At 35.6% G+C, this 21,437-nt stretch overlaps 1 protein-coding gene and 1 long non-coding RNA gene across 18 annotated transcripts in view; one reads left to right on the top strand and one right to left on the bottom strand.

The window, feature by feature from the left end:
• The window catches only part of LOC141448872 (uncharacterized), a 95,277-nt gene that overhangs the window by 45,409 nt on the left and 28,431 nt on the right, over positions 1–21,437 (top strand). For 11 of the 17 annotated variants that reach the window (XM_074117662.1, XM_074117679.1, XM_074117668.1 and 8 more), the window contains exons 2-9: positions 3,182–3,251; positions 11,182–12,314; positions 15,913–16,247; positions 16,330–16,520; positions 17,304–18,045; positions 18,678–18,903; positions 19,044–19,240; positions 19,328–20,462. In XM_074117662.1, the coding sequence (XP_073973763.1) occupies positions 11,201–12,314; positions 15,913–16,247; positions 16,330–16,520; positions 17,304–18,045; positions 18,678–18,903; positions 19,044–19,240; positions 19,328–20,462 (3,940 nt within the window). In that variant the 5' untranslated portion in view covers positions 3,182–3,251; positions 11,182–11,200. Of the gene's footprint in view, positions 1–2,687; positions 2,989–3,181; positions 3,252–11,181; positions 12,315–15,912; positions 16,248–16,329; positions 16,521–17,303; positions 18,046–18,677; positions 18,904–19,043; positions 19,241–19,327; positions 20,463–21,437 lie in introns of those variants that run through there. The other 6 variants (XM_074117676.1, XM_074117677.1, XM_074117665.1 and 3 more) reach the window with 5 other exon arrangements.
• On the bottom strand, positions 6,724–7,336 carry LOC141448879 (uncharacterized). The gene is made up of 3 exons (XR_012455246.1): positions 7,269–7,336; positions 7,010–7,174; positions 6,724–6,919 (listed from the first exon to the last, which is right to left on the bottom strand). It is a non-coding gene; the product is annotated as an uncharacterized lncRNA (long non-coding RNA).

A 21,437-nucleotide genomic window follows, 5' to 3' on the forward strand; every position in this document is an offset into this window, starting at 1 on the left:
AGAACACTGTCCGGAGAACTTTGGATTACTTATGTTTGAAAAGTTTCTATTTTTGGAAAAATAATTTGTCTATATACAAAAGAGAGATGTACCCGTTTACCTTCTTTGTGAAGAGGCCTCAGCCCTGTCGGCTGATTTTAGCTAATTTATTATTGTTTGTTAATTTGTGTATTACATTTATTGTATTTGTGCACGTTTAGCTCAATAAATCGCTTATTTATTTATTATTGTGCAGCTGGTAATTTCCTACTAAGCACTAATTTACGCGGGAATGCTCTACACACGCGCGAACTCTTCAAATATCGATTTTTTCAAGAAAAGTATTAAATTTAAAGGTACATTTTCACATGTTATATATATCAATGATATCATTACCATTATTTCAATCGATAACTTCAACAAGATGGTGGTTTTCAAAGTAATGTTTGCATTACCTGCCATTTTTATTTCTTTTCTTACCTTCCACACGAAGACAACCTAGAGCTTTAAAGGGGCCAACTCTTGGAAGGCTTATTTTTTTTCCTTCTTAAAGTATTTTAAAAACCCTACAGCAGTAAGGGAAAGCACAGATCCAACCATGAAGATTGATCAGGAAATCCTGAGCGATCTAATAAAACATGTGGTTTTGGGATTGTCCAGATTGCAGGTGTCCCATCGTGCACGACGCCAAGAGACTTCTGGAGAAGAGTTAGCCCACTTCACCCTTCAAGGAAGCACCAAGACTGAACATAATTATTCTCCCGCAAATGTTCATAATTCTAGGAATTTTTCTTCCACTATGATACCTTCACGTAATAATAATATCGATTTATTATCATCAATAATTCGATAACTAATAGATAGCTAGCTCTTGTCTCAAAACTGAGTGACCAATGTTCGTTCAACATTTTATTTCATGCAAAAATTCGATGTAGGAGATGGTTATTTCTAGTGGAGCTGTCGACTTAAGGTTTTGTTCTGCAAGTTTTGCTAGAGCAGGTAAGAGTGTTTAAATATTCAGCGTAAATTCAAAGTTGTTAAAGAAAAACTTGAAAGTTTTCTGAAGTAAGCTGGAATTTCGTTTAATGTTTCTACCTGGAATGATATGGGTCCCGGCCATATGGACAGTAGTTTTTGAGGTCGTTTTGTGCAGCCTTTGCAAATTTATGTAGGTGGCTGAGAAGAAAGCGTATTGTAGTAACAGTTGAGTGTGTGTGTGTGTGTGTTTTTTTGGGGGGGAACTAAATCTGGGTTTTATTTGTTTTGGAAGGATTTTCCACCATTTTGCAGCGCAACGTCTTGGGAATCCCATTTACGTGCCATGTGTGTTAGTGGCACTTCATTATTTGTGGATTGAAAAAGAGATCTTCGTTACTGAGGGCAAATAAATAAAGGGAACCGATTAGCTTAGTGGGTTAGAAAACCCCACGCGGAGATCCCCGGTTTCGAATCCCAGCTTCTACCTCCTTTAGATTCTCTATTCCTAAGAACGTCTACAGTGTTGCCTGTAAGCGGAGAAAACTTGAAGGAAGGCGCGCCATAGAGAATTTGTCTTCAGCTATGTTTCCGTTTTGTTGTCTTCTTGCTACGTCCGATAATATCAGCGATTCCATGTGTCACCACTGGCTTTTCCATGTCAGCTGATTTACTTGTTGCAGGTCTTTAAGACTCGGCAGTGGTATATTTCATATTAATTAAAATAATAATAATTAATATCAGCATTTCTAAATAATTTTTGCAATTATTGACGTCATGGACATCTTTTGTTATAAAATAATTTCTTCAATGCGATATATTCGACTAAATTCAATTCAATTCGATGTTTGATGTCTCCGCTTGATGTAAGAAGAATACATTGCTATGTACATTAAAGTTTTATATTTTCACTTCCGGTTTTCAATTAGATAGAAAAAAGTGATTCCTGTCGAAGTATCGATACTTGGTTATTACAAAGCAAATCATATATACCCGATAACAGAGTATATTTTAAGGCGCATTCACATCCTATAAGGCGTGAAAAAAAACGCAAATAGTGCATTGTAGTCATGTTCTATCTTTTCCGGCAACTGCACTCAAAAAATAGCGTTTACTTCGGAGTGCATAAAAAAAATAATGCAGGGAGGTTAAAAAAGTGAATCTGCTTTCTAATTGAATTTTGTCTGATGATACTCTGTATTTAATAAAGCGACTACCCTATCAGGCAAGTTTCAATTTAATAATTAATAAAATAAAGTTCATTACCAAAATTTTATTGAGTAGTGCAATCCAATTTAGTGCGAGTCCAAACAATTTCACCCAGAATAAAGCGACTGGTGGGGGATAGACTCGATGGTGAAAATGGAGTTTTAGTCTCCCTGAAAACATATTTCAAGGGAACCTGTTTTTCTTAGTGGGGGTTGACCGAGGATTTCCTTCTAATTCACCACCTGAATGCTGTAGAGCCCTTCAACCTAGCAAGTGAAGGTTTGTTACCCAGGCTAGAGCTCTAGGTTGTTATTTTCTACGTACGTATTTCAAATGTTATTTTGCCACTTCAACTTCAAAATAGTAAAACTGGTATAATGGCCTTGTTTTGGCGTTAGAGTTTAGTGTAATAACACGAGCTATAATTTGAATGTGTTAGTAATGTAGTGGGGGGCGACTAGTGCCCCCTCTATCCCGCCTGCAAACGCAACCCCGAAAGACACCAGCACACTCTGTCGGCTACACCACCAGCTCTACAGCCGTCTGTGTGCGTTCCATTCTTCTCCACCAGGCGGACAGACTAATCCCTCTTTTTGGCTTCCATTTCTATTCAAGTTATTCCACTTTTCTTCTAGATAATTTCATTCTATCCTGCTGTTTCCAGCGTGTTTGTTTGTTTTTTTCTTTAAAGTTACATCTTTATCATTAACCATTGACTGATAATTTTTTATTTCTCCTTTCCCTTGACGCTTGTTACATTTATAACCTTTAAACACGTACATACGGGGTTATGCCCTGTTCAATTTCATGGCTACTACGAGTTATGTAAGTTAATTTACAATTTTTTCCCCAATAAACCTTTATAAAAACAAAAAAGCGTTTTAAATGTTCATAAATATAGGTTAACAATTATTTATTGTAAATATTTAATATTAATTATAAATATTAACTGATCATTCACTTTAATACAAATTATTTTCTCTTTTAAATTTTACTAATTTTTCTATTTTGTTTACAGATGGACAGATAGATTAGTTGGTTGACATTAAGTCAAAAATGAGAATAAGCAAAATATATTTTTTGAAAAGGTATGTTAAAGTTTATATAATTTTTTAAGATTAATTCATTTATTAATAATAATAGCGTTCAGCTGGGGTTAAATAAAAAATCTGACGGTTCAAACTCATACGACTTGGAGTTTGAGTTTGGAGTTTTTTTTTGGAGAGAGAATTTAGCCTGTTTCTTGAAAAGTATAGAATTCTTGTAGCGGAGAATATTTTTTTTCTCAGGAAGCTATGAAACTCTGTAGAAGATTCGCACTTCCGCTCGAGTTATGACTTGTAGCAACACATTCAATTCTAGTTAAAATTATAGAAGCGTCAAGAGAGAGAGCTTGTTGCAGAGAATTATCACTTAGATAGAGAAGATAGATTCAGAGGGAGTATCCTATGTTAACGCGTCAGATAAAAGTTAAACCAAATCTAAAGAAATATGGTTGTGGCCGTTTTTAAAAGAGGTTTTGGCTAATCCCTCTCTCTCCTCCCCCCTCCAAAAAAGGACTAATTGAAAAACCTTTTTGATTGGTTAATTTTGTCCAAAACCATATTGCTTCGTTTTCTATGCTAATTTCTATCCCAAAAATCAGATTTATATATTTTTCACGATTGTCTGACTTCATATGACGTATAGCACAGTTCGTAAAATCATTTTTCCTCATACAGGAGAATTAAAGAAAACTAGTATCTTCCGGTGAAAACATTGAAATTTGTACTACGCAGTAGTTTCTCTTATGTGTGTAAGAAAAACTAAAAAATTGAATTTGTAGCCCTTAGGGATTTTCAAGAATTCCATATTTCCTCTTCCCAACCATAAAAGTACTTGTATTTTGCAAAATTAGTAATATATACATGTATATAAACTACAAATTCTTCAATAATCCCTTGTACATTTAAGTACGTTTGTATATTAAAAAACACACTCGAGATAGAGTACGCGAACTATATGAGTAGAATCAAGATACACTATGACTCCCCTAGGACCCGCCTACTTAGGCAAAACCACCAACACATGGCGAGTCCTATAGTCCGTTTCTTTATTTAAAAATCCCTTTAATCTATTCTTTTATATTCGTTTACCCATTGTTCTGATAACAGTTATTCTCGTATATTTTATTTTTATGTTGTTTTATAATAATTAACGTAATATAAACAAAGAATTATTAGAGATTCTGACAAGATAGTTTTTACAATATTTGTTGATTGTTTTGTACAAATATATTATGCTTTTTTTAATAATATAGTTCTTGAATGTTTTTATTATTTACGAATTTTCTAGTGTGGCCTGCTTTGGGCGCCAATCATATCTGATAATGACGCATAACATTGTTTAATGCTTTTTCTTTTAAACACATTTCAAGGTGTGCTGTTTGTTTCATCAACTTCACTTTGACAAATTTAAAACAAAATGGATGAAACTTTTCAAAATTTCAACCAAATTATTTATTATTTAAGATTGTCCCAAATTACCACCAGAGGAGCTAAAATATTTTTAAATAGAAAAAGAATGTGGCAAACTTACGATTGTTTTGATAATTTTCAAGAATTCCCACCAGCTGGTATATTTTTATTGAAGAGGTTATCATTAAAATTTTTTTAGGAAATAAATATTACTGATTTTCTTTTCCTAGGGAGCTTTTAACAGAGAGAACACTGTCGGGAGGCTGGTAGTGCGCTGCAAAAAGCTCCGGGCGCCAACTTACCGCAGATGTTGACGTGCCTTAAATAATTTTTTTTTTTTAAACTATTATTATTTAAATAATTATAGAAGCTTATAGGATCCTCCGAATTTAAAATAATTGTTCCCTAAATTTGAGCCGAATTTGGGAGTAATTTGTTTAGGTGATTAGCCTCTTTGGGTAAAAAGAATTTTCTCAGCTTTCATTTGTTTTTGTTCCAATTTTCCCCCACTCAATTGAACTAAAAGGTTTTATGTATTAAATCCATTGTCTCTCGTTTAATCACGTTTAAAAAACCACGTTTAATTATTGTTCTGTATTCTAAATAAAAAAAAAGATAGTCCTATAGTGCGTTTACAATATAGAGAAGACTGTATGATCAGTGCAGCTTCTCCAGAAAGAGCAATCTTACCCTAGCTACTAGAGTGGACTAATATGGCACCTGTAGAGGTGTTAGTCTAACCAGAACCGTACAGGGTTTCCTGCCTAGACAATGTGAGATTAGCACAAACTGTTGTAGTTATGGAGGAGTGTAATGCCTAAGTATTTTTGCCTGGTAATGAACAAAGAGGATGTGGGTATGAAATTGCTCTCGAATATGGGGACCAAGGAAAGAACTCGAAAGTAATTACGAGATATACCCTGGTGATTACGGAGTACTCTGCTACATAAGAAAATGCCTGGCCTCGAAACTCTTGGCCGCTCTCTGTTAAGTCCCTCAATCGCGTAATTGCCTTCATACAATTTCCTCTTTAGCTATCTGCGTTTTTTCCAAAGTTTAGCCGCCATTCCACAGTTCTGCCGATGATTCAACAAAAAGTAAATTTGCAAAAAATAAAAATTACCCAAGAATTTTATTTGAACTCACTTGACCCGTTTTATGCTTTACATTTATCGGGGACAAATTATTATTGGATATTTAATTTAAAGCAACAAAGTAAATTTTTAGTAAAATTGCAGAAAATTTCCACTGTCGACATGTCGGAAGAAAAAATTTTCAATTTTTTGGCAGGATTGCAATGGAAAATGTTCTTTGAAAAAAACTATCGCGTACTTCCGGAAAGCTACATACTGTGACAAATAGATTCTTTTAGGATTTAGCATTCGCTTTGCATCCGGAATCCAACTTTCTTATTGGCATAGATCAACGTAATTGATGAAATTCATTGTTTATTTAATTTCTTCAGTTATTTTAATATTTCGATCCGTTGCCAAGTATTAATATTTGAAATTTACATTAATAAATTCTAGTTTAATTTTAAATTATTTCCAGATATATTTACATCAATATTTATTTGCGGGAAGAGAAATTTCTCTTCAATTAATCAATCACAGATTTTTAATAATTTTCTTCGAAAATAAATTATTGTGCCTTTAATTTAAATATATATTTCAACTATTTTTTCATTTTTTTCTAAATTTTAGTTTTACAAATTTAGAAAAAAAAAAATATATAGGTATATATAATATATAAAGTGTATAATAAAATGATTCCAAAACATAATAATGGCAAACTGTACGAGCAATAAAATAATATACGATCGTGTTTTGTTACGTCCAAGAGGTTGCATTTATTACGTTCACTTTGTCCAGTTCATATTGCAGAATATTGTGCGAACCGAATTACTTGCAATCCCGTGCTCTCAACCACTTGTATGCTGCACCCAAGTGGTCGCCGCTACAACATTAACTAAAAATTGTAACTATTGCTTTTGTTTGTATTTATTAACATATAATGTTAAATATTTATTTAAAATATTATTGATATTAGAAATAAGAGAAATCCTTAAATATTAAAACAATTTAAACTTGTCCATATGTAATAGAAATAATTAAGAGTTTTTGTTGGAATAGTAAATTATCTATTTTCTATTGTTTTATGTAAAAAAAGAAACGTTTTTGACAAAATAATTTCTTGTAAATACCGCGTGCGTTGTTGAGATGCCCCCAATATTAAACAATGGCCCCCCTCAAAAGCAAATTCTGCTTCTTTTTAAAATGTTCCCCCTTAAAAAGAAGCACCTGTAATCAAATTTTTTTGTAGGTTTCTCGTTATTCATTATAAAAAAAATTATTTATTCTATTCATATTCAATTGAATAAATAAACTAACTGTTAATTTGTATTTTTAAATAACTTGGTTGCGTCCTGATCAAGTCCATGTTCGTACAGACTTCGCCACAAAATTTATTATTCTTCGGTTTAAATATTAAATCTTTTTAAAATGTATACATGATGATTTCAATATTCCAAATTTTTACCAAAACATTACGTTTTTCTTGAAATTATAATTATATCATTAAAAAGAAATTAAAGAAAAAATTGGTTCAGTATAATGTGTGATGTTATAAAAGAAATAAGAATTTGCTTACAAGAACACTTTTTCTCAATAACCTCACAATAATTGTCTCCCATTTTTATTGCAATGTTTACATGTGTCTGCAACCAGCTGATTTTTTTTCTTTTCGAATATTAATACTGTTTATTTTTTATTGGACTTGTAGTTTGTATAAAATTTCAAATTATTTTTTAATTTTAATATGCGGTAAAGTGACGCGGAATTAACTCTGAAAGGACTAGGTAGTTTGAGGTTTTGGTGGGGAACACTTAGGTTTTTTGTTATGCCCTAATATTTTAATTTTAATATGCGGTAAAGTGACGCGGAATTAACTCTGAAAGGACTAGGTAGTTTGAGGTTTTGGTGGGGAACACTTAGGTTTTTTGTTATGCCCTAATATTTTAATTTTAATATGCGGTAAAGTGACGCGGAATTAACTCTGAAAGGACTAGGTAGTTTGAGGTTTTGGTGGGGAACACTTAGGTTTTTTGTTATGCCCTAATATTTTAATTTTAATATGCGGTAAAGTGACGCGGAATTAACTCTGAAAGGACTAGGTAGTTTGAGGTTTTGGTGGGGAACACTTAGGTTTTTTGTTATGCCCTAATATTTTAATTTTAATATGCGGTAAAGTGACGCGGAATTAACTCTGAAAGGACTAGGTAGTTTGAGGTTTTGGTGGGGAACACTTAGGTTTTTTGTTATGCCCTAATATTTTAATTTTAATATGCGGTAAAGTGACGCGGAATTAACTCTGAAAGGACTAGGTAGTTTGAGGTTTTGGTGGGGAACACTTAGGTTTTTTGTTATGCCCTAATATTTTAATTTTAATATGCGGTAAAGTGACGCGGAATTAACTCTGAAAGGACTAGGTAGTTTGAGGTTTTGGTGGGGAACACTTAGGTTTTTTGTTATGCCCTAATATTTTAATTTTAATATGCGGTAAAGTGACGCGGAATTAACTCTGAAAGGACTAGGTAGTTTGAGGTTTTGGTGGGGAACACTTAGGTTTTTTGTTATGCCCTAATATTTTAATTTTAATATGCGGTAAAGTGACGCGGAATTAACTCTGAAAGGACTAGGTAGTTTGAGGTTTTGGTGGGGAACACTTAGGTTTTTTGTTATGCCCTAATATTTTAATTTTAATATGCGGTAAAGTGACGCGGAATTAACTCTGAAAGGACTAGGTAGTTTGAGGTTTTGGTGGGGAACACTTAGGTTTTTTGTTATGCCCTAATATTTTAATTTTAATATGCGGTAAAGTGACGCGGAATTAACTCTGAAAGGACTAGGTAGTTTGAGGTTTTGGTGGGGAACACTTAGGTTTTTTGTTATGCCCTAATATTTTAATTTTAATATGCGGTAAAGTGACGCGGAATTAACTCTGAAAGGACTAGGTAGTTTGAGGTTTTGGTGGGAAACACTTAGGTTTTTTGTTATGCCCTAATATTTTAATTTTAATATGCGGTAAAGTGACGCGGAATTAACTCTGAAAGGACTAGGTAGTTTGAGGTTTTGGTGGGAAACACTTAGGTTTTTTGTTATGCCCTAATATTTTAATTTTTATTCGTGCATTAATAGAATATAGTAACTTACGTTATATTAGTAAAATCTCCAACAACTAAAATAAGTACATATTTAGTTTGATTTCTTAGTCATGAGTTACAACTTGCACATGAGACCAAATTGGATGGATAATACCTCCTGCAAAATTTTAAAACGTCCCATTCAGAAATTTATAATTTACTTTTTTTTGTGTAGGTGGGGCTTCTTAGTGAAGTACAACTTTTCTCAAGGCCCCTGTAATAAAATGCTGTTTGAATTGACATTAAATTTAGCGATATAAAATTAATGAAAGAACGTTAGTGTTACTATTTTAGCGATAAGCAGTTGCAGCAGCGTTTTTTTCCCATAGTGTGGTGATACAATGCCTTAAGAGAACTTGTAAGTTTAACGACAAAAAAGTTTTTAACGACAGAGAAAGTAAGAGGTCATGTTTTGAGCTGTTTCAGCAGCAGTTTACCCTCAAGTTTAAACTCATTACAAGAAAAATCCCTTGAAATTGCTTCCTCGACTTATTGCCATAGTTCCGAAAGAGTGGGGGAAAACAAGGTTCAGTGAAAGTCAATGGCAGTATCTTAAAAAACCAAAAACTTGCTAAAAAACGCGGTCTTATTAAAAAAAAAAAAAAAAACATTAAAAAGTAACCTGTTAAAACCTGTAAACAATCGATATTCCAAAGCCCTTCTTTCTTGGACCTTCCTTCCAAGGCATAATAAGGCATAATTTTGTATGCAAATATTCTAAAATGCAGAGATTGTCAACTCGTACCAAAAATTGTTTAACGGATGCAAAATTTAGAAATGTGCGTGACATTATAATTAAAAATAAAAACCCCGAGAAGTCATTAAAAACCACTGTTGTGTTTAAAACATAAAATTTTAAAATTTAGGTTTCTTGATCATTAATAGTCTAACGATCTTATTGCAAGCCAATTTGGGGTGTAAACATTCTTTTTGTTTATTTAATTATCAAACTAAAGATAAATACACGGTGGATACGATAGAGCTGTATATTTACAATTAGTAAGCTCCCTATTGCAGTTCATCTCCACTGAGATAGATAAAGTCACAAGAACTTAACTGCTTCGTTTTACTAAATATAAGGCCATGCTTAAGGCTGGCCAAGTGCATCTATCGGTTGCCGTTCTCCTCTCAACGGAAATCTAACGACCGTTTCCGGTAAGTGTCAACTCGAAAATTTGTAATTACGTGCGCAATTAATTACTTCCTAGATATTGTTTTTTCTTATCTAAATGTATCTTTTTATTGAAATATCTGTTGTAAAGATATTCCTTGTGATTCTGTAGAAGAGTATAGTTGATGTACTTATATTCAGGCTGGAAGAGGATTTCTTATCTATCTCCTTTTAAATAACCGAGGATCTTATTATAGTATTTTTTTGTTTCCCAAAAATTAGTATCATAAAAATAATAAAATATAATAAATATCACTAATTATATTGTTTGTCGCCCAAACATTTCTCAGTGTCCTTGAATTATTTGAATTCTTTACTTAGATTAAGACGAAGAAAAAAATTATTTTTGTTTTATTGAGATATAATTTTATTGTTTAAAGGTGAATGTTTACTTTTGCAAAATAAACAGTTCCAATATAAATAAATAGAATATAGTGTAATTCGTAAAGTCACATAACCACGCTGGAGGTTGTAATTTTTAGAAGTTTATTTTACGAATGGAGGAGTGAGAATTAGATTTCCCTTTGTAGGGCCGTTACTGTAAATTCTGTTTGGAAAATATCTTGAACGATTTGATTTTTTTAGTTTTCGAGCGAAGTGCTGTGCAGATATGGAAGACCTTTGCTTTAGTTTACAAATTGCTTTGGTCAAGATTGCATTTTCTGCGAGGTGTTAGGGCTTCAAGTCACTTTTTCCTCAAAAGAACTATTTTAAGGTAATCCTCCACAATCGGAAGTAGGTTTTTGCTCTAGTTCTGCTCTTTTTCTTTGATTTGATGGGGGAGTAACCTTTCTTCTTTGGTTTTTTTAAATTTTATGGCGCATCAAGAATAGATCATTGACATCCGAACCTTTTTTCAGTACATTTCTGGTCTCCGCTGTCCATCACCGGATAGTGAGTTGCAAGGGCCAGCAGCAAGAACGCGAGATCTCCGCTTTGGAATCCTGTAAACGCTAACCACTCAGACAAAACCTCTAATGCTTCATTAGCGTGCTTCTTTCCACGTTTCTTCCCTCGCTAGTATTTCTATTGATTCATCTTCTGAATTACAAAAATTGCCCCTTAGAACAATAATTTCTCTTTTTATGGTGAACAGAGCAGCGGTTTTTACTGGTTTGCATTACAAATTAAATCTTTTCAATATACTTTGTAATTATAAGAAACTAATAAATTAATTAACTAATTTGCAGGTGACGTTTGTTGAAATCGATGTCATCGACAGTCGATGACGTAAGCGGTATTAGTGCTGGAGGTCTAAACAAGCAGGAACTTCTGGATACAGTTGTCCAAGAAGATGTCTTGCACACCTCTACAGTGCTTCCTCCGCCGACCGAGGTTATACCAAAATTAGTTGAAGAACAAGAAGTACGTAAATCTTCCGTACGTGTGCCTGAAGGAGTAGCCGATTCTACGACTGATCCTTTAGTTGTGCTGGAACAACCGGCCGATGACGTACTAGAAGAGGATAGCCACGTTCCATCATCTGAGAAGATGTTAACAGAACCGGATTCTACAGGTTCCCCACCGTTGTCGCAAATGAAAACCTCTCCGTTGTCTGAAGTGCCCTCCCTAGGACCAGATCTTACCATTACCGAAATCAGTGAAGATCAAGAAAATGATGAAAAGAAAAGTACACAGATTTCCGCATATAAGGTAGAAAATCAAACGATTAACGGAAGTGTACAGGATGCGATAAAAACGACTGGTGCTCATCTTAACGGAGTGGTCTCTGTTAATGGTAAAAAAAGTACAAACGGATCATCCGATTATACACCGTCTGTGATAGCAGTGAATAGTGATGATGAAAAGGAAGAGGAAACTGTGTCTGGTGAAGTGAAGAGTCCGGAGTTACCTGCCATGAAATGGGGCATCATGAGCAAGAAGAGCAGATCGCCGCAACGGCCGAAGAAACTAGTTAATTTGGCGCCCAAGCCTGTCCCATCTGCTATGGCCACGCCGCAGCCATTGTCCCCTGCGGGGGCGGCACTTCCCCCGCCTCCAGAACTCTTCGTACAGTTAGTGCGTGTACCTCAGTGTTTGACAACATCAGAGAAGTATACACCGCCTACTAGCACGTCCACGCAACAACAGGAAGACGCAAAAAGTAAACCAATGCTGCAACAACAGTGTAGCGGCAATGTGCAGAGGCCGACAGCACTGGTGAACCCGTTTCCTGCTCAGAAGTTAGCACGAGATACTAGCGGATTGGTGACAATCTGTAAGGGAACGCAGGTGGATGGTGGTGGAGAAACGGTGACCATTCCGGCCATTGTCGTCAATGGTCCGCTCACTGCCAAGAGCCCGCAGGATTTCCAAGATTTAGGTAGGTTTTCCTTCTGTTACTAACCTAATAGTGCATGTTACTAATGAATCTCTAATTAGTAGGTTTAAAATTAGAGGTGGTGATTGAATAACCTCGTGGCCTAAATTATCTGTTTGACGTAGCGTAAAATCTGGAAATATTCCCTCCAGAGCTTTAAGTTACACCAATCCACTTCTATGGGAAATCACAATCTAAATTTTCAACATTGACCATAAATTTAGTATCTCCTCTGTTATTTGCTTTGAAGTTGAGTATTAACTACAATGCATCTAAATTATTAATTACGTTAGTTATGTAAATAGTACAATAATATTGTAAATTTCGCAAAATATTAACGTATTAATTTATAATAAATGCACAAAAACATCAGATATTAGGTTCAGGTAAATTATTTCTTAACGTAAATGATGAAAATTTGATGAATATAATTTCGTTTATTGGCGTTCAGTTTACAATTTAACTTTATAATCTAATTTTATGCAAAGTATCAATTAGCGTTCGGGAAATTACTAACTTCCTGTACTAGTGCGTTAAAATGTGTTGTTCATGACGTAACTAAATGATTAAGAACGTTTTTCTGCACGGAACACAGGAAAATAATATATTAAATTAAAACGTAAGCGTTGGGCAATATGATCGTGATAGCCGAGTGAAGGGTTGCCTGCACATTAATGTGGTTATACTATACCGCAGGACGTGTTGTTTTTACCGTTTCAGTTTGAACATAGATGTGAAGCTGGTTTAGCAGATTCGTCCTTCAGTTGTACGTTGTTAGTTGTTTCCCAATAATTTATTTTTATTGTACGCACGAAATCATTTCCACTTTCTCTTACTATTTATAAATTAATAAATCTCATTTATTTATATAAAATGAACTAAAATTTTCAAATTTCGTTTTAATAAAAATGCATAAAATTTAAAAGAATTCCGTATTATTTCTTCCAAGCAAAGCATTTTATTCTTAATCAAATCAGCTTGGCTGAGGCTCTTAGACTAGCGTATTAATTAATTAATAATTATTTCATTTCTATTATTATAATTACCTATTATTACCTATTATTATTATTATTATTATTGCGCATCAACAACTGAGGTTATTAGCGCCCGGAGCTTTTTCCAGTGCACTGCCGGCCTCCGGACAGTGTTCTCTCGTTACAGACAACACTGTCCATCACCGGACAGTGAGCTGTAAGAAGCTCCTAGGAAGAGAAAATCTAAGGGTCAGCTGCTGGATTCGAACCCGGGACCTCCGCGTGGGAGTCCAGTATGCTAACCTCATAGCTAATCCCTTCCCTTTATAATTACCTATTATTATTTTTTTTTTTTTTTTTTTTTTTTTTTTTTTTTTTTGCGCATCAACAGCTGAGGTCATTAGCGCCCGGAGCTTTTTCCAGTGCACTGCCGGCCTCCGGACAGTGTTCTCTCGTTACAGACAACACTGTCCATCACCGGACAGTGAGCTGTAAGAAGCTCCTAGGAAGAGAAAATCTAAGGGTCAGCTGCTGGATTCGAACCCGGGACCTCCGCGTGGGAGTCCAGTACGCTAACCTCATAGCTAATCCCTTCCCTTATTATTATTATTATTATTTTTTTTTTTTTTTTTTGCGCATCAACAGCTGAGGTCATTAGCGCCCGGAGCTTTTTCCAGTGCACTGCCGGCCTCCGGACAGTGTTCTCTCGTTACAGACAACACTGTCCATCACCGGACAGTGAGCTGTAAGAAGCTCCTAGGAAAAGAAAATCTAAGGGTCAGCTGCTGGATTCGAACCCGGGTATTATTATTATTATTATTATTATTATTATTATTATTATTATTATTATTTCCCTATCCTTATTTAATTCTGAATTCTTTATTCTCTTTTATTGATATTATTATGATTTTATTTCAGTTTTCTCTTATCTTTGTTAGAATATGCACGTTAGGTACGGAATGAAATTCACTTGCGCCCTCTTTGTAGATTGTAGAAATCATCTTCCTACCATCCAGTTATCCCCTTGACTATGTGACACCTCCCTAGATCTTCTTCATTTCTTGGTCCAACCAGTATTGTCGAGCACTGACTGCTCAATCAAAGTCTTTGCCCAATTTGTCTTCTTGCTTCAAGAATTCACTTCTCCTTATTTTCGCTATCCTTTCAGTAATATCCTACTATCCTGTTACTTCTAACCCAATATTTTTATTGCAGTCCTTCTTGGCTGTACCCAACGTATAGGTTATCCATTGCTTGACCTGTGTTTTCAACTTATTTTTTGTTGAGACCTAACTGGACTAGTGATGTGGGGATTTAACAACCTCAACATCTTATTGTTAAGTATAATAACTCGCCAAGACGAAATATTACAAGTTCCATACTGCTCTCTCTGCTTGCTCTTATCTTTTCGTACAGTCTGTCGCCTTCTCTGACAATCCTGACGATCCACCACGCCGAAAGATCATCATTAACATTGATTTCCTGTTGAGAGTACTACCGCTAGCTAGTTTCTCTCCTCCTGCTCTTCACACCCCAGCTACATCTTTATCGCTCAAACTAACTTATTGTATATGTTTAAATGAAGATTTTAAATGGCTACATAAATTTGGAGGACAAAATTGTTGAGACATCTAGCGTCTCCAGAGAAGAACGGGAGCACTAGCTTCTCCCAGTGCTTCAGTTTAATATTTACTCAGGACTTGAAACATGGTCTAAGGTGGCACATTTTTCTCCGTCCTATCCATGTAAGTTTTATCGCCTAGATTTCTCCAACAAAATTGATAGCGTTCTAAAGCTTGTGATAATTCTTGAACAGTAGTTGGAAATGCTCCAGTCCATAGATTCTTGTTGGCTGTGTGCAGAACTACGTTCTAGGAAGGTAAGGAGTATCTATCCTAGTGCTTAGAATGAGGCAACAGTAATGTGTATCAGGAGTGTGGTGAGAGCTGGAGTTTGCCTGCGGGTACACTAAACCTTGTATCAGTTCCCTCTGCAAAACCTCTGTATGTGGTCAGGGTAGGGTTGTTGGGTGTTTGTCAGGTCAGGAGGCCAAGATCTCAGTAGAAGTGGCTAGACCATTAAAAAAAATTACATTTTAGATTGATGAGGAACAGATTAATAAAACCTAATCCACTGCGCCCTTGAAGTCCTATCAAGGCTTCTTCAAGTGTCAATGTTTGCCAGAGAATGTAAGCGTCTAATCAACTGGAGTTGCCTGTAGGTTCGCTGAACCAAAGTAGTTGGGTGCATCAACTACTTCTATTTCTTTTGTGCATTTTGGCATTGTTTGAGATATCAGTACAGAGAGTTAGGCTGAGATTCTTAATATTGTCCTCCATTTCGGATCCAATGATAAATTCAATTAGAAAATTTGGTGATCTAAAACTACTGTAAATTGATGGGATTTGAAACATTCTTAGCTTGGTGACGGATACGATCTTTACAAGGCTTACAAGCATCCCAAAACAATGGTACTTCGGCGCAACTAATAAATGTTTGGATGAAAGGTGCACGGGATTGAAACTTTTCTATTTTTGTGCACGCTACCTACACACAGTTATACCAAGAACTCTGACAGTCATGGTATTGCATTTTGTTGGATAATCATGGACGCGATGTTATTGCAGATAAGAAGAATGTGTGTGTGGTGCCAAAAGTGATAAATCGTCAGCACCACCAGCAGCGATGGACCCAAACTACTCTGTTGGATTTCCATCGTATTAAAAATAATACAACAACCACAGCCTCAAATATACAGCCTGTTTCAGCAACGGCAACCCTACCAGTGCACCAGCAACCACTGGCTGTGCAACAAACACAATTGAGGAGTACTAAATCTGTTGGATCTTCCACAGTTGGAGCTGCTGCAATGCTGACCCCAGTAATGGCCAAACTGCAAGCTGGAGGGACTGTCTGTGTAACTGGTACTGGTCCTAATGCGGTTCTGGGGTGTCTGATTCAGGTAAATAGTGTTTTTTACTCGTTTTTTTATTTTCAATGATTAAACCACTGAAGCTATTAACTATGGTAATTTAATTTTATAGAATAAATCTGATCAGGATGACACCACGTTATTGCAACAGTTGCTGGCCACTCAACAGGCGGCAGCCGCTGCAGCTGCATCGGTCGCAGAGCAGACTGGCAGTTCGGTGGCAGTAATAGGCGCCGTGGATCTTCAGTCGCACAGCGTAGCTACTACTCCTGCTGAAATGTCCGTCATTGATATGCTGAAAAGGTGAACTGAGTGAAAGTCACGCCACTGCCTCTTACTTAAACCCTCACTTTATATTGAGTTATTAAAGTCACTCAATTACAAAGCTTGCGACCTAGAGAAGAGATATGTTCACCGTCGATACGGTGGCGTTTAGCTAGCTGATCACAATAAAATGTTCGTGGTTTGATCGCGACTGTTACATATTTCCCGTCGATATAGTATATGGTTTCACTTACTGTCACTGCTTTGTGACTGACAGCGGATTCTCTAGCAGGACAACTGCATGCAGGCGCTTTCAGAGCATTGTTCTTTAGGTTTTGAGACTTAGATGTGGATTACACATCCTTGTTGTCTTTTTGAATTATTATTTTGGACTGCGGCGGTGCTGCACGGCTGTAGCGTGGGCGTTGGACCGCCACTTAGCGATGTTCTAGCGACTTATCGTGGAGAGCAGGAGACCGTCTCACTCTTTAAATCCGTATTTTAGGTAAAAAAAGAGAAACTTTTTGGCTAATTTCGTGGCGAGCAAGTAACAACAATTTTTTTTAAGGAATCGATCTTAGGAAGCTTCTGTTTCATTGAAAAAAGATCTCGGAACCTTGCAAAGCAACTTCTCTTATCTCTGCTTATCTGTCTTTTATTGGGAGAGTTTAGTTTTGACCGTTCTAAGAACAGCATTATTGCTGCCATTTCCGAGAGAAATACTTGGCGGGAGGTAAAAACCTTAAATTATTTTATCAAAATAACCAAATGCCTGACTCTAATTATCTTTTCCAATTGTAAGTTTGGTGTGTTCTGTTTCAGACTGGGTACTGTAGTAGAGTTAGAAGAGCAGAAGGATCCTCCACCCTCCGGCGATTTGGTTACACTGACAACTGGAGCACCAGGTGCAGAACAACCTCTTGTTGTATCAAATGCGTTGGCACTTCTGGAGAGTATCAAAATAGACAAGCCACAATCCCCTGTAGTGAAAGCGTTAGAAGATAGTCCAGCATCCTCGCCCACTAGTCAAGTCAATAAACACTGTAGTATCCCGCCGATACCCACCACTACTTTCTATTTAGGCAAGGACATCTCAGTGTTCCCACATGTCACTCCTCCCGTCCCATCACATATCCCAGTCACCCCAGTGCCCATTCAACCAAAGAGAACCACGTGTACCAAATCAACGTCCACTCAGCTGAGTTCCGCACCTACCCAGCCAAGACTGCCGCCAGATGTATCCGTTTTTGCCACAACCAGAAATCCCAACAATGCAGCCGATAGCAAAACTGTACAACAATGGTCGTTAACTTCCTTAGTAAAACAAGTGAAGGGATGTCTGTCGCCAAAACATCAACCACAACATCATCCCATCTTAGAGGAGGTTAATCAATTGACTGCACAAAGAAATCGACTAAATCAACAGCAAAGAAGTAATCAGTTAACGAAACAGCAGCAACAAGTGATTGGAGGTCAACAGCTTAAGTCTTCTCCAAAAAGGAAGTCCAGTTTGACCAAAGAACCACCGCAGTACAACCATGTAGCATTGCATCACCTAGAGCCGGTAAGGTCACAATGTTCTTCAGAAGGTTCCCTTATCTAATTGATAAGCCTTAAAGCCTTTTTCCTTTTACTTCTTGAAGGTAATAAAGGTGAATGAAATCCAGAATCGAATCTGAATTAGCTTAATAGAAAATATAGCATATTCTTAAAGTAAATTTAATCGATTTAAATAAAAAAATGAAGTCGAATTTATTCCAGAATTGAAGTAACAAAATACTCGGTAGTACTGAACACATCGCAGTCATCTGAATTTTTTTTTGAGTAATTCTATTATAATTTTAGGCAAGCTGCACAAGATATAATTGTAGTTGTTGTGGCAGTGTTTCCGCAGCTACTTGTTTTCCTTTAAGTTATTGTTCAACCGAATATTGGTGCTATTAATGGTTACACCCGTGAGTCACTTTGTTGTATACTAAAAAAGGGCCAGACGGAACCGCCTTATTGCGTATTTCTCCATTATTGTTTTACCAAATTACTCTGGTGTTGATGGAGTCCCGAAAATTGTTCAAGTTGTTAACTTGAAAAGAAGCTTGAAATTCTTGAAGCGCTGTAAATGTTCTAGTCAGGATACTCGTAAGATAGTTGAGAATCTTTTTAAATAATTAATTTACATTTTATTTTTTGTGTTTGCAGGAAATCGACATCGTAGAAGGTGACAACGTATTATCATCGGAGGGTACATTCATCTTTAATATGGATTCATTTTTCAATGTGGATTTACCGAACAATGATATGATATACTCTTGTGATATCTGTTCTGCGGTTTATCAACATCCCCATAGATTAAAGAAACATTATCTGCGATTACATATTGCAAGAAAATATATTGCAAAAAGAGACTTGGATGCGTTCAATATTGGTACGTAGCCTTTGCCAGTTCGTTATATTTCTTTCTTGGATGCCAAATTGTTTTATAAAATTCTATCATTAATATTTTACTTGTTTGAGCAATTTTTTGAGGCAGTCACGTTATTAATTTTTAAAAAATTTTTTCTTAAGTAGACTCTAAATCAGAGTATAATGAGGAAGATAGTGATGTGGAGAAAGGTAGCGCCAAAATGGAAGAAACTATGAGCAATGATAGTGAAATCAAGTTAGTATTTAGGTGTCATACATGTCGGAAATGTGTGGCCACAAAGGCTGAACTAAAATCCCATCTAACCGATCATCCTCCGCTAGTGGATCTCAAGAAACAGGTTATTATTTCGTTTAAATTGGTTATGTTGCGAGAATTAATTAATAGTTTTTACATTAATTTGTTTTTGCAATGAAATGATTTGCAGGTAGTGAAAGGTGTGAAAAATTATAAATGCGACTATTGCAGTGTGTTCTTCAAATGGAAGAAAATGTTTTTGAAACATAAAAAAAACTGTAGACTTCAACCCTCAATTCAGGGAACTACCATTCCGGCACCGGCAACAACCACTGAGCCTTTAACCACGTTTTCGCAAATTGTTGCTAAACCACAGGCCGAAATAGAAAAACCAAAGAAAACTAGTAAAACAAGTCTAACAAGTACTGCGAACACTGCTCCTGTCAACACTGCCAAATCATCAACAACAACAACAACAACTACAACTGCTACCACTTCCGTCAGCAAAGCGACAGAAAAAGTGTCTGCAACTAGTAGGAGTTTCAAAATAAGTGCGACCAGTACAGTAAATCCAACGGCAGCTACAACCACTGTATTGGCGGTTATTAGTAGTACAAGTACAATTTCCTCTGCTAAAATATTATCCAATTCGCCCTCCTCCAATACTCCTGCTACCGTGGTCACTTCTGCTAATAAACTCGCATCTACTTCCTCTTCTGCCAGCACTTCTAGAACTACCAAGGGCGCCACGAGCAACACTTCAACAACTAAGGCCACTTCATTAATTACCTCAACTAAGGTTTCCACAACGAGTGCTTCTGCAACAACTAAAGCTGTCCAAACTACAAAAAACAAAAGTTCCTCGACCAGTACTCCGAAAGCTTCATCCAGTTTTTTAGCATCAACAAAGTCAGGCTCAACTAAGTCTTCAACTAAGGCGTCCTCTACTGCAGCCCACACGTCAACAAATAAGACCGCTAACAGTTCTGCAACAACTAAAAGTACTAATTCAACTACTAAATCCAAAACTACTAAATCGCCAGTGACTAATAACTCAAAAAATAGTGCAGCGGTTGTTGTGAAAGCTCGTCGTGCGAGGAACAGTTTAAAAAATGTTATTCGTCTTTTGCATCACTGCCTTTATTGTAATGAGACATTTCATAATGGTAATTCAAAACGTAATCATACATTGTCCAATCATCCATATGTGAGAAAAGTACATCCTTGTGTGTTTTGCCATCGTGATTTCGTCAGTAATAGCTTGCTGTTTACACATCTACTGGCGGAACATCCAACCGTTTATTTTGCCTGTGCAACGTGCAAAGGTAAACAACTTTTCTAATCATTCTCTTTTATATTTTTCACTGAAATATTTACTGCAGTGTCATTGGTAAAGTAGTACGTATAGAAATTATCCAGCCCAGTATTAGATAGATAATTAATGTACTGTATTTAGTGTACTGTATTTAGGGGCTTCGTGCTTAATTACTAATGAGGAGATAATCTTTAAACTATTTTATTCATTAAGATAAAATGATCTTAACTTTAAAAGTTTTGGTTGAGCGAATTTAAGTAGCAGGTGTCCTAAAGTTTGATACTTTTTTAAACTTCATACATTGCAAATAGACAGTATCAATAGAGTTTATCCCAAACCCAATTTAGTTGCCACCCAACCCTATATTACAGATATAAATATACATAATCTTTAATGAACTCTTTATCATTGGTGTAAAATGATAAAGAAATCATACATTATCAAAATTATTATTAATTATGAATATTCCGACGTATTGAAAAAATATAAATTTATAATTTTTGGGAGTTGAATTATTCCAAAAAAAGAATTCGAAAAAGTAAAAAAAAAAAAAAATCAATTGCGGGTCCAATTGCGTTTAGTAACCGCCGAGCCATCTGTCGGTCAGTTAAAGAATCAGCTTGCTCATAAATGAATGCTACTAATTTAAAATGTCACTGGAAAATTTAAGTTAATTAAAATCGAATTATCGTTTGATACTTAAATCTGCGGTTTAATATGTACGGTTTATAACTTATAGTACAAGTATAGAAGTAAAGTATAACAGAGAATAATATTGATGGTGTAAGGTACTAAGTATATTATAGAATAGCTCGTGGGCCTGAAGGACATAATAATACTTGCAAATATTGTTGATCTTAGTTCATAAAATCCATAAAATAACACTCTACAAAAATATTGGAAAAAGAAATTCATTTATATCCATTCCAAGTTCAAAGAATAGCAGCGCTATCTATTCTGCAAACCTTGCATTTCTGATAAACTA

The sequence above is a fragment of the Rhodnius prolixus genome, unplaced genomic scaffold (genome assembly GCF_049639745.1).
Source record: "Rhodnius prolixus isolate KJV_2025 unplaced genomic scaffold, Rpr scaffold_2, whole genome shotgun sequence".
Classification (NCBI taxonomy): Eukaryota; Metazoa; Arthropoda; class Insecta; order Hemiptera; family Reduviidae; genus Rhodnius; species Rhodnius prolixus.